Here is a 14,234-nt window from a genome sequence, read left to right as displayed (position 1 = left end):
TACTTCTTTATGTGAATCAGAGTTGCAGATTAAGGCTTATTAAAATATAGCATAACTTTGGATAAACTGATAATAAGGAATATAAGATAGATCAGGTGTGTCAAACTCTAGGCCCACGGGGTGCTGAGATCTGGTCTACAGGGCTGCCCTGGAAACAGTGAAGGACTGGCCCATGGTGCCTCTGCCAGTGAAAATGGAGGTTGGGAGGGCCCTCCCAGGCTCCGTTTTTGTCTGTGACAGACTCCTGCAACCCTCTGCCAGTGAAAATTGAGTTCAGGAGAGCTGCAAGCACACACACACCCCCGAGCTCTGTTTTCACTGGCAGAGGGCTAGCAAAACAAACTAAAAGCAAAACAAAACAAGAGGAGAAATATTTCCCCTTTTGCATTTGAGCATCCAAGAAGGGACAAGAAAGGAGAAAGGGAAAGATGAAAGAAAAAGAAGGAAAGACGGGAAGAGAACAAGGAAGGAAACAGAAGGAAAAAGAGGAAGGAAGAAGAAAGGAGAAGGAAGAGAGAAGGAAGGAGAAAAGGAAGGAAGGAGATTATAATGAGAGTGAGTGAGGGTCTGAGGGAAGTTCTGCCTTAGCACTTGGCCACCAGCAGCTTTGATGTCCTTTCGCCATCCCCTTGTCTTTTCCTCCTGACTTCTCCTGGTGGTCTCCCATCTTATCACTGTGAATGCTTTAATTAACAAAGCCAGATCTCCTTGCATGGAGAGGGAGTGGGCCTCCCTCTGACGCACACACTTTGCCCTCCCGTAAACACCATAAGCAACCTGGCCAAGGAAAGAGAAAGCAGCAGCCTTGAGGAGGTGAGCACAGTTGGGCATCCCCTCAGGAAAGCGGGGCTGGGCTGAACTGGGCTGTGCCCTGGGAGCTCGAGGAAATTCTAGGGTTGTGTATTAAATTGGGAAAATGAGAAAAAAGCATTCCAGAACAAAGAAATAGAAAATCACTTCCGTGTCAATACTAGAAAATAATATGTATTTATAGAGTCATTCATTTGACTTGAAGGTAATTTTCCACTTGCTAAAAGAAGCTCTTCAGGTCTCTTGCTGGTTCACCACTATCAACTCCTGAGAAGAAATTTCTAAAGTAACTTGCTCAACTTTACCACAAAACAATCTTCTGGAAGATTCAAAAATATTTCAAAATGGGATCTTTGAAGATTATGACATTTGTAATAATGTAATATTTGTAATAAGGTAATAATAAGGTAATAATATTTGTAAAAGATTAGGGCAAAAGTCTTCTAATCCCAGAAGCTGTGTTGATAGACAACCTACCTAATCCCAGGAAGTTTCAGAGAGTATATAACCACTGCCACTACATCTCAGAACATCACTCAGAGAGAGCAGAGCAAAAGCAGCATTGCAAGGAAAAAGGTAAGTCAGAATATTTTTGTTTTGATGCTTTCTTGGCAGCTATTTGGCAAGCAGAATTACTGACATGAAAAGCTGCATAAATATCAGACGGTGAATTTTGATTGCTTCGAGATATTTTGAAATTAGTGGGGGGATATAGACATAGCAACACATGCTTAACTATATCACTGGAATTAATTTATTTACAGCTACTTTGCACTCCAGGTCTTAATATTAAACTGCTTCTTTAATATTATGGTCAACTGTTTTCCAAAACACAGAAACCTCACAGTACAGTATAGAGGGTGCTCTATTTATTTTTAAGCAAGTCCTAACAGAAAAACAGAGTTGGAAGGCCTCTTGGAGGTCTTCTAGTCCAATGCCCTGCTCAGGTAGGAAACTCTGTACCATTTCAGATAAATGGTTGTCCAATTTCTTCTTAAAAATATCCAGCATTGGAACCCCCACAACTTCTAGAGGCAAGTTATTCTAGTGATTAATTATTCTAATAGTCAGAAAACTTCTCTTTAGTTCTAGGTTGCTTCTCTCCATGATTAGCTTCCATTCATTGCTTCTTGTCCTGACCTCAGGTGCTTTGGAGAATAGGTTGACCCCCCTCTTATATGCGGCAGCCCTTAAATATTGGAATAACACTATCATATCACTATTAGTCCTTCTTTTCATTAAACTAGTCATACCCAATTCCTGCAACCGTTCTTTGCATGTTTTAGCCTCCAGTCCCCTCACCATCTTTGTCGCTCTCTTTCTAGAGTCTCAACAGCTTTTCTCACCATTGAATTTCATTTTGTTAGATAGGCCCCAAGGGTTCAAGTCTGTCAAGAACCCTCTGTATCATGAGCCTATCTTTTGGAGTATTGGCTATTCCTGCCAGCTTGGTGTCATCTCCATATTTGATGAGTCCTCCTTCTATCCCCTTGTTGAAATCATTGATGAAGATATTGAAGAGTATGGAGGCAGAGCCTTAGGGTACCCCATCCATGTAGATGTAGTTTCAGGAAGGACAGCACACTGAGCACAGTTGGTCAGCCAGTTACAAATTCAGCTGGTAGTGATGCTGTCTAACCCACATTTTTCTATCTTGTCAAGTAGTAGGTTGTGGTCTACTTTATCAAATGCTTTACTAAAGCCCGAGTATATTGTATCCACAGCACTTTGTCAGTTTGTTGAAGAATGCAGTAAGACTTGTCTGGCATGATCTGTTCTGATAAACCCATGTTGGCTTCCAGTTATGCACTTTGTTTGCTTCTAGATGTTTGCAGATTCGTTGCTTGATTGTCTTTTTCAGAATCTTTCTAGATCCTGATATCAGACTGATAGGTCTGTAATTTCCTAGATCCATTTTCCCCCTTTTTTTGAAGATAGGAACTACACCAGCTCTTTTCCATTCATCTGGTAGTTTCCCAGTGCTCTAGGTTCTTTGAAAGATGTGGTTCTGAGAGCTTGTCTGTCAATTCCTTCAGAACTTTGGTGTAATCCATCTGGTCCTGGTGATTTGACATTATTGACATCATTCATTTTAAAGTGACCAAACAGTCAGTAATGCTTTTAGGAGAACAGGCCCTTTGCCCTTCCCTGTTCCACTTTTCTTCTCCTGATTTGACAGAGCAAGTCAAAATCAAATTTATCTTTCATGTATGGGAAAGATACATTCCTTCAAATTTACATTCCTAATTCAGGACCCATCACCCTAGGTTCATAGGACTGTAGTGTCTATTTATATTGTGACTGTTGTATTCTTCTTACCATGATGAATAAAGGAGAACATGAAAGTATTCATATAAAATAGTAATACTTTTTCCTATTAATAGTTTCCTTCCAACGTTCATAATCAGATAATGCTTAGATCCCTAGGAATTAGAGAATTAGTTACCAAGGCTCCCATGGTCTTCCCTGTCTGTTAAAAATTCAGGTTCCCCATAAAGCAAAAGTTTCCATAGCATGAATGCCACCACTGAGAGGCTTCTGCCCAAAAGCTTTGGAAGAGAGTAATATCAAAAGTGAAAAGGATTCACGTTGTTCAAGACCATTAATGTCTCTAATGGCTCTGTCTCTTAAATATAAATCAGAAGATTCAGTTCAGACTCTGATACAGCCACTGGGAGGGATAAAGGTTTAGATTTGTTTTTAAGATAATTAGGAAGCTTTCAAGATAATGTTGAAAGCTTTTCTTTATCATTGATATTCATTAGAAATCAATACATGATTTATCGCTTTCTTAAACACAATTGGGTAGAGCATGGAATCTGGGAAGAAAAATTCCAGATGTCCATCTCATGGTAGGACAGAGTTCTAATAGACATTTGGAGATGGACAATTTTTTCTTGAGCAGCATGAATTAACTGGGCATTTAGTTAACTAATTGTTAATAACTAATAACTATTTGATCTTACAGATTTATCCAACAAAATGAAGATTGTAATTGTTCTTGCCTGTCTTTTTGCCCTCGTTGTTCCTTTAGAGGTACACATTATTTCATTGTGATTGCATGATAGAAATATTTCGGTTTTATTTAATGCCTGAAAAAAAACATGACAGTAAGAATTTGACGGTCAGGGGGAATCATGTGGTTTATGAAATGGGTTGGGCAGAATAATTGTTTTCTTAAGATTCTTGTTTGAAGGTTTAGTAAGGGAAGTCAGGATTATTATTCTGTCTGGTTTGGCTCTGCAACTCATCAAGACAGACATAGACTTTAATGGATAATTAGAACTGCAGAAAAAACAGTGGCTACCAACCTGCCTTCCATTGAGGACCTGCAAACTGCACGAGTCAAAAAGGGGGCTGTGAAAATATCTACAGACCCCTCACATCCCGGACATAAACTGTTTCAACTCCTTCCCTCAAAATGACACTGTATAGAGCACTGCACACCAGAACAACTAGACACAAGAACAGTTTTTTCCCCAAATGCCATCACTTGCTAAACAACTAATTCCCACAATACCGTCAACTTACAGTATTTACTAAGACTGTATTACTACTATTCCTCTACTACTAGATTACAATAACACTTCATAGTGCCTATCTCTTCCCTCTTATGATTATAACTGTGTTGCTTGTATCTTTACATTATATGTTGTTTTATTTATTTCCTAGTATGATTTGATAGCTTATTAGTAACCTATGACTACCACTAAGTGTTGTATCTTCTGATGAATGTAGTTTTTCCTTTATGTACACTGAGAGCATATGCACCAAAGACAAATTCCTTGTGTGTCCAATCATACTTGGCCAATAAAGCCTTCTCTTCTCTTCTGTTCTGTTCTGTTCTGTTCTGTTCTGTTCTCTTCTCTTCTCTTCTCTTCTCTTCTCTTCTCTTCTCTTCTCTTCTCTTCTCTCCTATTCTATTCTATTCTATTCTATTCTATTCTGCCAAAGGAGGCTGGGATAGAGGAATCAGGAATCAGGGAGAGAAAGGGAAAGAGAAAGAATTGAGTCCATATAGCAAGTTCATCACTTGCAGAAACTTGAACCAGATTCTCCTTCTCATTAGCATGGAGCAGTGTTTCTCAACCTTGGCAACTTTAAAAGGTGCAGCATGGCTGCCTGTGGAATTCTGGGAGTTGAAGACCACACATCTTACAATTGCTAATGCCGACAAACACCAGCATGCTTTAGAGGTTTCAAACGAAGTATTTCCTGTTAAAATTTTTTTCCCAAGGTGGATTTGGGATGATGTTCCTTGGAAGGCAAACTCCTCATTTTGCATATGGTCTTCCAGATGCTTGGCTGAAATATTTTTGGTTGCCTTTATGATGAGCTGCAATTCTAGAGGATTGATTTGGCTTGGGGAATCAATCCCACAAGTAGCGCAGCTGATGAGCTGATTGAGTCAAAAACAGTTATCACAAAAAAAATGAAATAGTTTAAATTAATTATAATCACAACATTAAATCCATGTATCCATTTTCATGGGATGTTTTCTTCATTCTTCTCCTTCTCTTCCAGGCCAGCAGTGAAAGTGGAAGCAATGAACGACAGAGATATCCATCTTACCCAGCTCCATATTATGACCCTTATCACTATCAAAATGCAATCAATGCTCTCTTAAAGAATGCTAGACCAGCCAATAGAGGTCCTGCGGGGCCACCAGGAGCTCCAGGGGTTGGAGGACCAGTGGGGCCTGCAGGACCCGCAGGTCCCCCGGGGTCTGCTGGATCCCCAGGTGGCCCAGGTCCTGCAGGTCCTGCAGGTCCTCCAGGAGGTCCAGGACCCGCAGGTCCCCCAGGACCCCCAGGCCCTCCAGGTCCCCTAGGACCCCCAGGCCCTCCAGGCCCCCCAGGACCCCCTGGTCCTCCTGGAGGTTAAACCTGTCCTGTTGACTGGTAAGTCCTTCTGAGATATTTCACCTTAAAAGGGAATATGCTGGGGGCTATTTCTACTACCATTCCAAAATTATTCAGCCTTTTAGCCTTCAGGGACAGGAAAGCTGTTGCCTGAATCATTGGGCTAGGATGGAATGATTCTGAGAGCTTGGTATGCGTGTTGGGTGGGGGAAATGGCTTTTTAAAAAATTATTAATTGGTTGCTGTGATCCATCTGAGGTCATTATGTGAAAAATAGATAGTAATATAAGTTCTGACCTTTACCAAGAGAATTAAAGCTTTGGATGAAATCTCCTTGCCCAAATACCACCAAACAGCTCTTTATTGCTTACCCAGCTTGGTTATTCTCTAGCACAGGTGCTTAAACTTCTCCAGGTTACTAAATCTGATTTTTATCTTTCATTTAAAAAATGTTATAATGATGAGAACTCCAATGAAGAGGTCTAATGATAGAAAAATGGTGGAAAAGTGATAGAAAACTAAAGTTTGTGTCATCCTTTATACTATAGTTTTACTTTATAACAAGAAGGCCTAAATTGTGGGTAATATGCTATATACTGGGTAACATTATATAGCAGAGATCCCCAACCTATGACCCACTACTGGGCTTTGAACTGTTTGGAACTGGGCTGTGGAAGTGGCGGGCAAATGTGTGCGCACATCCCCACTTGTGTGAGTAGCAAACATTCACTTAAGGCAGCTGCTTCATCCATTCCTCTGGTAACATTGTCGCTTGCAACTTTCTTGCTTTTCCTGGAAAATGACAAAAGAGCTTCACCTATGGAATGATAGGTAATCTTGCACATGGACAACCAGGCTCATTTTGAGAAAAAGAGACATTGTGTTAAGTTGTGGAGGACAGTTAGTTACGTATCACTTTTATTCCCTGTTGTATCTCAGTTAAACCAAAGGATTTTCAAACAGCCTGTGGAAATGAAATGCACTGCAGAGTGGAACCACTTCTCATAGTGCATTTTGGGCTCTTGTTCCCTTGGCCCCTCACCCAACAAATTTTGTAGCTGGAAGACATTCGTGTGAATGAGCTTCAAAGAATGAAAAAGTCTTGGAGGACCATCAGTTGCACAATGGCAGACCAAAGTGATAACTCTGATTCTGGCATTGGGTGCAACTTGATCTTCTCTTGTTGGTGAATAGCGAAGATGCTACAGAGCCACTGATCACTGTTCCTATGGCTGGGACCAGAGTGGGCTATTTCCCTAATCCTTAGTCCAGGGGTGGGATTCTACCAGTTCGCACCTATTCTCTAGAACCGGTTGTTAACATTCTAAGCAGTTTGGAGAACTGGTTGTTAGAAGAAATTACTGGCCTAATCCTGTAAGGAAGGCAGGAAGGAAACATTCTGGTGTTGTTTACAGAAACTGCCTCTCCATTAACCCTTATTACATTCTTGGCAGTTCTAGACTTCCTGTCTAAGGAACATCTCTGGAGTTTTTTCCCCCTCCTTGGCTGGTACTTTGCTTGTGTGGAGTGACCATTCAAAGTTACAATGGCACTGAAAAAAGTGACTGATGACCATTTTTCACACTTACAACTGTTGCAGCATCCCCACAGTCATGAGAGGCCAGGCGAGATGCGTGCCTCGATGTGAGTGATATTGAGTTGGCCATACCCAGCCAATAACATGACCACCAAGCCACACCCACCACCTAAGCCACACCCACAGAACTGGTTGTTAAAAATTTGAATCCCACTCCTGCCTTAGTCCCTTGAAGTTCTATATCAAAGAGGAAAATGGAGAAAAAGAAATTAAGCCTATGCAGGAGTTATCCCTTGAGTGAGAGTCTAGATCTGCCTTCCCCAACAATGTGCCTTTCTGGCATGGAGATCCCATGAGGGATGCATCTGAATGGGTTCTTGAGAAAGGCTGCTTAGAGCAGAGAACATAACAGTTATTCTGGTGCTGTTGAGAACTAATTTATGAAGTAGGCAGGCAACACTTATTCTAGATATAAAGGGGGGAGTTCTGAAATAATACCTGAAAATCTGTTTTCTTCCTCTTTTATAGATCTTGCTGAGGTGCTCTTTGAAAGAAATCTAGAAGACACACATTTCCTTCTGACATAACTGAACAAATGACCCTGATTTAGACGGACCCTCTTAGAACTTTGTAGTGTTTTCCTTTAAATAAATTTGACCAGTGTTACATTTCTTCTTCTACATTTTTGTTTATATTTGTGTGTGTGTGTGTGTAGGTGAAGGTTCTTATGAGTGAGATGGGAAACATTGTCCAAAGGGCACCTGTTTATCCCAAACATGTTTAAACTCAGTAATAGATAATTGACCCACTACTCTGCTGGAAGTTGGTTCCAAGCTTCCATTACTCCTTCTGTGAAAGTAGTACTTTCTAACATAACTTTTGAAGTTCCCTTGTTATACCCCCCGTGTTCTTGATTTTTGCTTAATTTTGAAATTACTGCCTTCTAGAACTCTATATACACCCTAACGTCACTACTATAGATGTTAAGCTCACTACCCTATACCTTCCAGCTTCTTCTCTAGTTCCTTTCTTGTGAAAATTAGAGGTTTATTAGTCCAGACTCCAGGGGAACTCCATCTGTTAGAAGAGACTGGTTAAACAGATCAGTTAATGATCCAGTGAACACACCTAGAAGTTCCCTCAGAATTCTGGGATGAATACTATCCAGGCCCTTTGCTTATTTGAGATTTAAGTGGGCAAGCTCACCTGCCAATCCCAGAAAAGAACCTACACTGCTAGGACTAGTATGAACCCTATCCTATTTTTGTTACTGTCATCTACTTCTTAGAAGACCGAGCAGAAGTATTTGTTTAGAAGAAAACGTACAATTCAAGAACTGCAACAACCACAATGTAGGACAAACAGGCAGAAGATTGGCAGAATGCATTCATGAACATCAACAGGCAGTCAGAAGACATGATGAGAATTCTTTAATTTCACAACATATAGGCAGATTTAGCCATAGTTTCAGTTGGGAAAATGTGACAATCCTAGACCACCCATAAACACAAAGACATTAACAACATCTATAGAGATAATCAAAGGGGAAAAAAAAAAGGACTCCAGCACCTCTCCGCCAGTTATCAGCACTCAAATCAGCATAGATTAATTTCAAGGTTAATTTCAGACCAATAATCAAGTCAACAATGCCCCAATCAAGAAACTGCCAAAGAGCCATCAGTAAACAGCCCAACCAAATAATTTCTAAGGCTGCCCCCACCCACACAGGTAAATTGGTTCAAACCAATTAAAGATGTGTATATGGTTACAATGGAAAAGTCTAAAATTTCCTTAAACCTCCATCAAGGTAGGATAACAATATGATTCAGACTGATTCACACAGCATTTCTAAATAATCAGAATCTTAGACACATGTCATAAATGAGTACCAAAAGCTTCTAAAACAACACCAACCATAACGGAACAAGGAAGGATTTCCACAACTTGAATTGCTTATACTGTATCTTTTGACTCACCACAAGCTAAAATTGTGAATCACTTAGATGAAGGGTGTAGTGGTGAAATTTAATAATTAGTAAAATAAAATTCTGGCAGATATCAAACTACCAGGAAGGTATTCCCATGATTTTTAATGGATAGGAGGGTATATGGTGGTGGGAAACACTTTGTCAGACATTCAAATATTCTTAAATTGATCTCAGTAGCAACTGGAGGGCCACCAGTGGTGGGATTCAAAAATTTTTACTACTGGTTCTGTGGGTGCAGCTTGGTGGGCGTGGCAAGGCTTGGTGGGCGTGGCAGGGGAAGGATACTGCAAAATCCCATTCCCTCCCCACCCCACTAACCTGCTTTCCAGCTCTATTCTCCTGTGCAGGGCAACAAAAGAAGACCCAGCCAATCAGCTGGAACTCGGGAGGTAGAGAATAGATGGGGACAGAGCCAGTCAAAGGTGGTATTTGCCACTTCTCCAAACCATTCAAAATTTCCACTACCAGTTCTCCAGAACTGGTCAGAACCTGCTGAATATTACCTCTGGGGGCAGCACAGGGTTTTCTGAACTGATAAATATCAGGTTTACAGTGGGCTGCATCTTTGGCAACCAAGTTCCTCTTGTATTTTGTACTACTGTAGCTATACAGCTGCCAAGGCCAACTCAATAGCAATCTCATCTAGGACACACTGCAGTAATTCAATCTGTATGTGGGGACTTTCTGTTTGTTCCTCATCGGAGTTGGAGCAGAATCCGTGATCATGTAGTTTCACCCAAGCTCACTTGCTGGAGGGTCCCGATCGGGACCAGAACCACCCTGGTGGAGTGGTGAAGAAGGAGGAAATCACCCTGACAGAAAACTCCCTCCCAAAGGCAAGCTGCAGTGGTGGTCCTAAAATGGCCACCATGAAGACAAAGAACACTCCAGGAAACTAAGTTTTGTGCAGAAGCAGAGAAGTAGCAAGCGGAGTGTGAACCAGACAAAGGACATCCCTTTTGAGGTACCCCGGTATTAAAATAAAGAGCTATCTTGGGGGGAAGTGTGTGGAAGCGGTGACCAGAGAAAGTGAGAAAGAAATTGGATCTTATAAAACTTGGATTGGATTAATTTGGAGGAGAAAATTTAAAGGAAAATACTTTAACACAACAAAGGTTTAGAAATTAAACTGGATAACTATTGAATTATGGGCACTTAAAGGGCATAATTAAATGCTGAAATTGAGTGTGTTGAAAAGAAAAGAAATAATAGCTAATGATTGAAATTAGCAAACTTAATAAAAGTATTATATTCAATAAAGAAAGTTAAAGGTAAAAAGACATAATAGCATCACTTGATGGTACAGGAAAACTTCAGTACGTTTTAAAGTGTCTGGTCCTTTCAAGAGTTTGGATTTTGGAACTTAAAAGAAAATAAAGGAAACTTTATTATTGTTATAGAATGATCCGAACAAAGACACAAGAGTATGGATTGTTGAAAATAAATTCAAAAGATATTGGGTGAAATAATATACTGGACTCTGGGATTGAATGTATCTATTAAAGAAGAGGATTTTTAACTATTAAGGAAGAGGAAAGAAAAGGAAAAAAAGGAGAAGATATAATGGAGAAACTATCTGTTGATATAAGATTGGACTTACAAGAGTCAAGATTGGATTTGCAAGATATAGGGACACGATAAAAATTAAACTTGAAATGTGCAATTATATACTACAGAAATTAAAAATGGTGACTCAGCATACACAAAAACAAAATAAACCAGAGGGGGAGGAGTTCTATAAAGAAGTCAACATTGAAGGACAAAACAAACAACAATTATTTAAGTGGGGGGCGGGGAAGGAATTAGAATTTAAAATTTGTGGTCTGATGGGATGATAAAGGGGAGAATGGTTTAGAAAAAGCAGAAAAAGAGACAACCTTTCTGAACATAAATATACACTTTGGGGGTTGAAGAATGTGTTAGAAAAGCTGTCACAAAATTATGATCAATCACAAGACCTTATCCAAATCCCAAAAAGGTTTCTTCCTTCCCTGCAGAGGTGGTATTCAGCAGGTTCTGACCAATTCTGAAGAACCAGTAGAGGAAATTTTGAGTAGTTCGGAGAACCAGCAAATATCACCTCTGACTGGCCCCACCCACAACTATTCTCTGTCTCCTGAGTCCCAGCTGATCAGCTGGGCTTTGCTTTATTGCACAGGAGAACAGAGCTGGAAAGCAGGTTAGTGGGGTGGGGAGGGAATGGGGATTTTACAGTAGCCTTCCCCTGCCATGCCCACCAAACCACGCCCACTAAGTCAAGCCACACCCACCAAGCCATGCCAACAGAACCAGTAATAAAATTTTTTGAATCCAACCATTGCTTCCCTGGCTTAGTTTTGTCTTATTTCTGAATAGGTGAATACGCTTTTGAGTAAAATAATGGGCTACTCAATAATTCAGAATAGAGCTGGAAGAGACCTCAGAATCCTTCTAGTCTTTAAAAAAACAAAAAAGTTTTATTGTTTTTTTAAGACAAACATGAACTAACACAACATAAAAACATCAAACCATCTTCCAAATATGTACATACAGAGTGTCGGTTGGTTTAAAAATTGTTTTGTGCTTCCACTTGGTAGTCTTCAATTAGAATTACATTGTATATGTTCTCATATTGTCAATCGAATATTCCTAAATACATTAATATCATTGTTAATCAATCATTTGACTATACTATTATTCATTCATGTTTTACAAAATAATCCATACTTTACTTAATTTATTTTATGACAGTTCATATTTCCATCTCAAATCTATCCTATAATCATTTTGTAAATATAATAAAAAATACATCTTTATATATTCATTATGTTCTAAAAATCTACATATTTCATTACCATTTTTATTGTCTAACCATTGACAGAATAGATCCCAAACTTTATAAAATTGTTTATCTTCTTGTTCTCTGATTTCAAATGTCAATCTTCTGATTTCAGCACATTCCATTATTTTCTTAATAACTTCCTCCTGTGTTGGTATTTTCTCATTTTTCCAGTTTTTAGCAAATACGATCCTAGCTGCTGTTAATACATTTACAATCAAATATTTCAATTCTTTACTATATATTTCAGGTAAAACTCCCAATAAAAATAGCTCTGGTTTCAAGTCTATATGCTTTTTTGTCATTTTTTCCAACCATGTGTGGATTTTAGTCCAATATTTTTTGGCATCCGCACAAGTCCACCCCATATGGTAATATGAGCCAGAGCGGCCTTCTAGTCTAACCCATTTCTCAAGCAGGAGACTCTCTACCATTTCAGATAGTCTCTTCTTAAAACCTCCAGTGACAAAGCACCCACAACTTCTGAAGGCAAGCTGTTCCATTGGTTAATTGTTTTCACTGTTAGAAAGTTTCTTCTTAATTCTAGGTTGCTTTTCTTCTTGATTAGTTTCCATCCATTGTTTCTTGTCCTGCCCTCAGGTGCTTTGGAAAGTAGGTTGACTGCCTCCCTTCTTTGTGGCAGCCCCTCAAATACTTGAATATTGCTTCCACGTCACCCTTATTCCTTCTTTTCTCTAGACTAGCCATACCTAGTTCCTGCCTGAGTATTCTTTGTTTTAGTCTCCAGGCCCTTAATCATCTTAGTTGCTCTTGTTATGTCCTGAGGACTCAAGGAGTTCTCACTCAGGTCCACTCTCTTTACGTGGGCGTTATTCCCCCATTCCCATTGGTTGGCTCTCCCCAGCAGCCAGCTATAAAAGCAGGCTGCGGGGTCCAACCGGTTGCTGATTGCTGCGAGCCAGTTCCAGGCTTGGCAAGCACGGTCAGCCCTTTATTGTAAAATAAAGTATTGTTGCACTCATGCTCTGGTTCAGCCTCTCATTGCTCAAACAAAACACTGGCGACGAGGATGGGATGGCTACCAGAAGCACCTTGCAACCGCTGAGTCACTAGCCACCGATCTACAGCCCAGAGAGAGCGATCGGCTGGCGACAAGGGAAACGCTGATCCGCAGCCAGAGAGAGCGGACAGCCAACAATACGAGCGATCAAAAAGAGCAAACGCTGATCCGCAGCCAGAGAAAGCGGTCTGATTCAAAGTTAGAAGCATCTGTAGCCGCTTGTTAGCCCCGCTGCAGGGAAAGTGAAGCGCTGCGAGCCGCAGCCGCTCTGTATTTGGCGCGAAATTCAAACGGGTGTCATTTGAATTTCGGGCCAGTAGGAGACACAGCACAGCGCTGTAGGAAGTCACTAGTGCCCACTTTTGGCGCGAATCAAGACACCTTCAACGGCTAGCAGCCAACGTGGTAACCCAGAGAGAGAAAGAGAGGGTAGCAAAAAACCTCTCCAGAGCTGATATCACTCACGAGCGCCCGTAGTCCCAGAGAGATTTTTTTCGCAGGTTGCACAGCCGTTCCAGCACCATGAGTTCCAACCCAGTATTCCCGGCGTTTAAACCAGACGAAGAGAAGTGGGAGTCGATAAGAACCGCTTCAATCATTACATCGATGCGGTCGGCTTGGCGGATGCGGAGAGCATCGGAAAAATCCTATTTCCTAATCTACTGCGGAGCCACCGTTTACGATACCGCCGCAGCACTCGTAGCGCCGAGAGAATTGAAAAACGTTCCGTGGTCCGGAGTTGCTTGAGGTCCTCACTAACCACTACGCTCCCAGGCCTTCACAAATCGCCAGGAGGTTCACGTTCCGTATGAGGAAGCAATCTAGTAAGGAGACCATCAATCAATATATGGCCGCCCTCAGAACAGCAGCCCTGCACTGCGGGTTTGGAACATACTTGGAGGACATGCTCCTCGACCAATTAGTTTGTGGGGTCAAGGATCTCAACCTACAGAGGCGCCTGCTAGCAAAAAGACCTCAACCTCGCATAGCGGTCGAGGAGGCCCTAGCAGCCGAGCTAGCAACGAACTCAGCCACAGAAATTCAGGGCCCAAGTGCCAAGCTAGCATCGTTCCCAGTCCATTCGAGAAGAGGTGGAAGCGGAGGAAACCCACAACGATGAAAACGACGTCCACCGCCTCGCCAACGACAGACGGTCGCAGGTAGGGCCAAACAAGAATACACAGGTCCACCCAAGCAC

At 41.1% G+C, this 14,234-nt stretch overlaps 1 protein-coding gene across 1 annotated transcript; it reads left to right on the top strand.

Moving 5' to 3' along the window:
- Nucleotides 1-1,298: 1,298 nt before the first annotated feature.
- LOC148127239 (uncharacterized) lies at nucleotides 1,299-7,869 on the top strand. Its single transcript, XM_087926443.1, has 4 exons — nucleotides 1,299-1,386; nucleotides 3,779-3,846; nucleotides 5,335-5,711; nucleotides 7,738-7,869. Exons 2-3 carry the CDS (start codon nucleotides 3,793-3,795, stop codon nucleotides 5,692-5,694), a joined length of 414 nt encoding a protein of 137 aa, XP_087782569.1. The 5' UTR covers nucleotides 1,299-1,386; nucleotides 3,779-3,792; the 3' UTR covers nucleotides 5,695-5,711; nucleotides 7,738-7,869.
- Nucleotides 7,870-14,234: the final 6,365 nt, after the last annotated feature.

Source organism: Pseudonaja textilis, chromosome 2 (assembly GCF_049901715.1).
Source record: "Pseudonaja textilis isolate UNSWEBS1 chromosome 2, rPseTex1.2, whole genome shotgun sequence".
NCBI lineage: Eukaryota > Metazoa > Chordata > Lepidosauria > Squamata > Elapidae > Pseudonaja > Pseudonaja textilis.
Note: the sequence above shows the minus strand (reverse complement) of the source record. Positions and strands in the feature narration are given on the sequence as shown.

What these genes read in the sequence shown, in the direction of transcription:
- LOC148127239 (XM_087926443.1), top strand. Translation starts at nt 3,793, where the DNA reads ATGAAGATTGTAATTGTTCTTGCCTGTCTTTTTGCCCTCGTTGTTCCT. An exon ending in CCCTCGTTGTTCCTTTAGAG is followed by an intron (nt 3,847 to 5,334) that starts GTACACATTATT and finishes CTTCTCTTCCAG; the next exon opens with GCCAGCAGTGAAAGTGGAAG.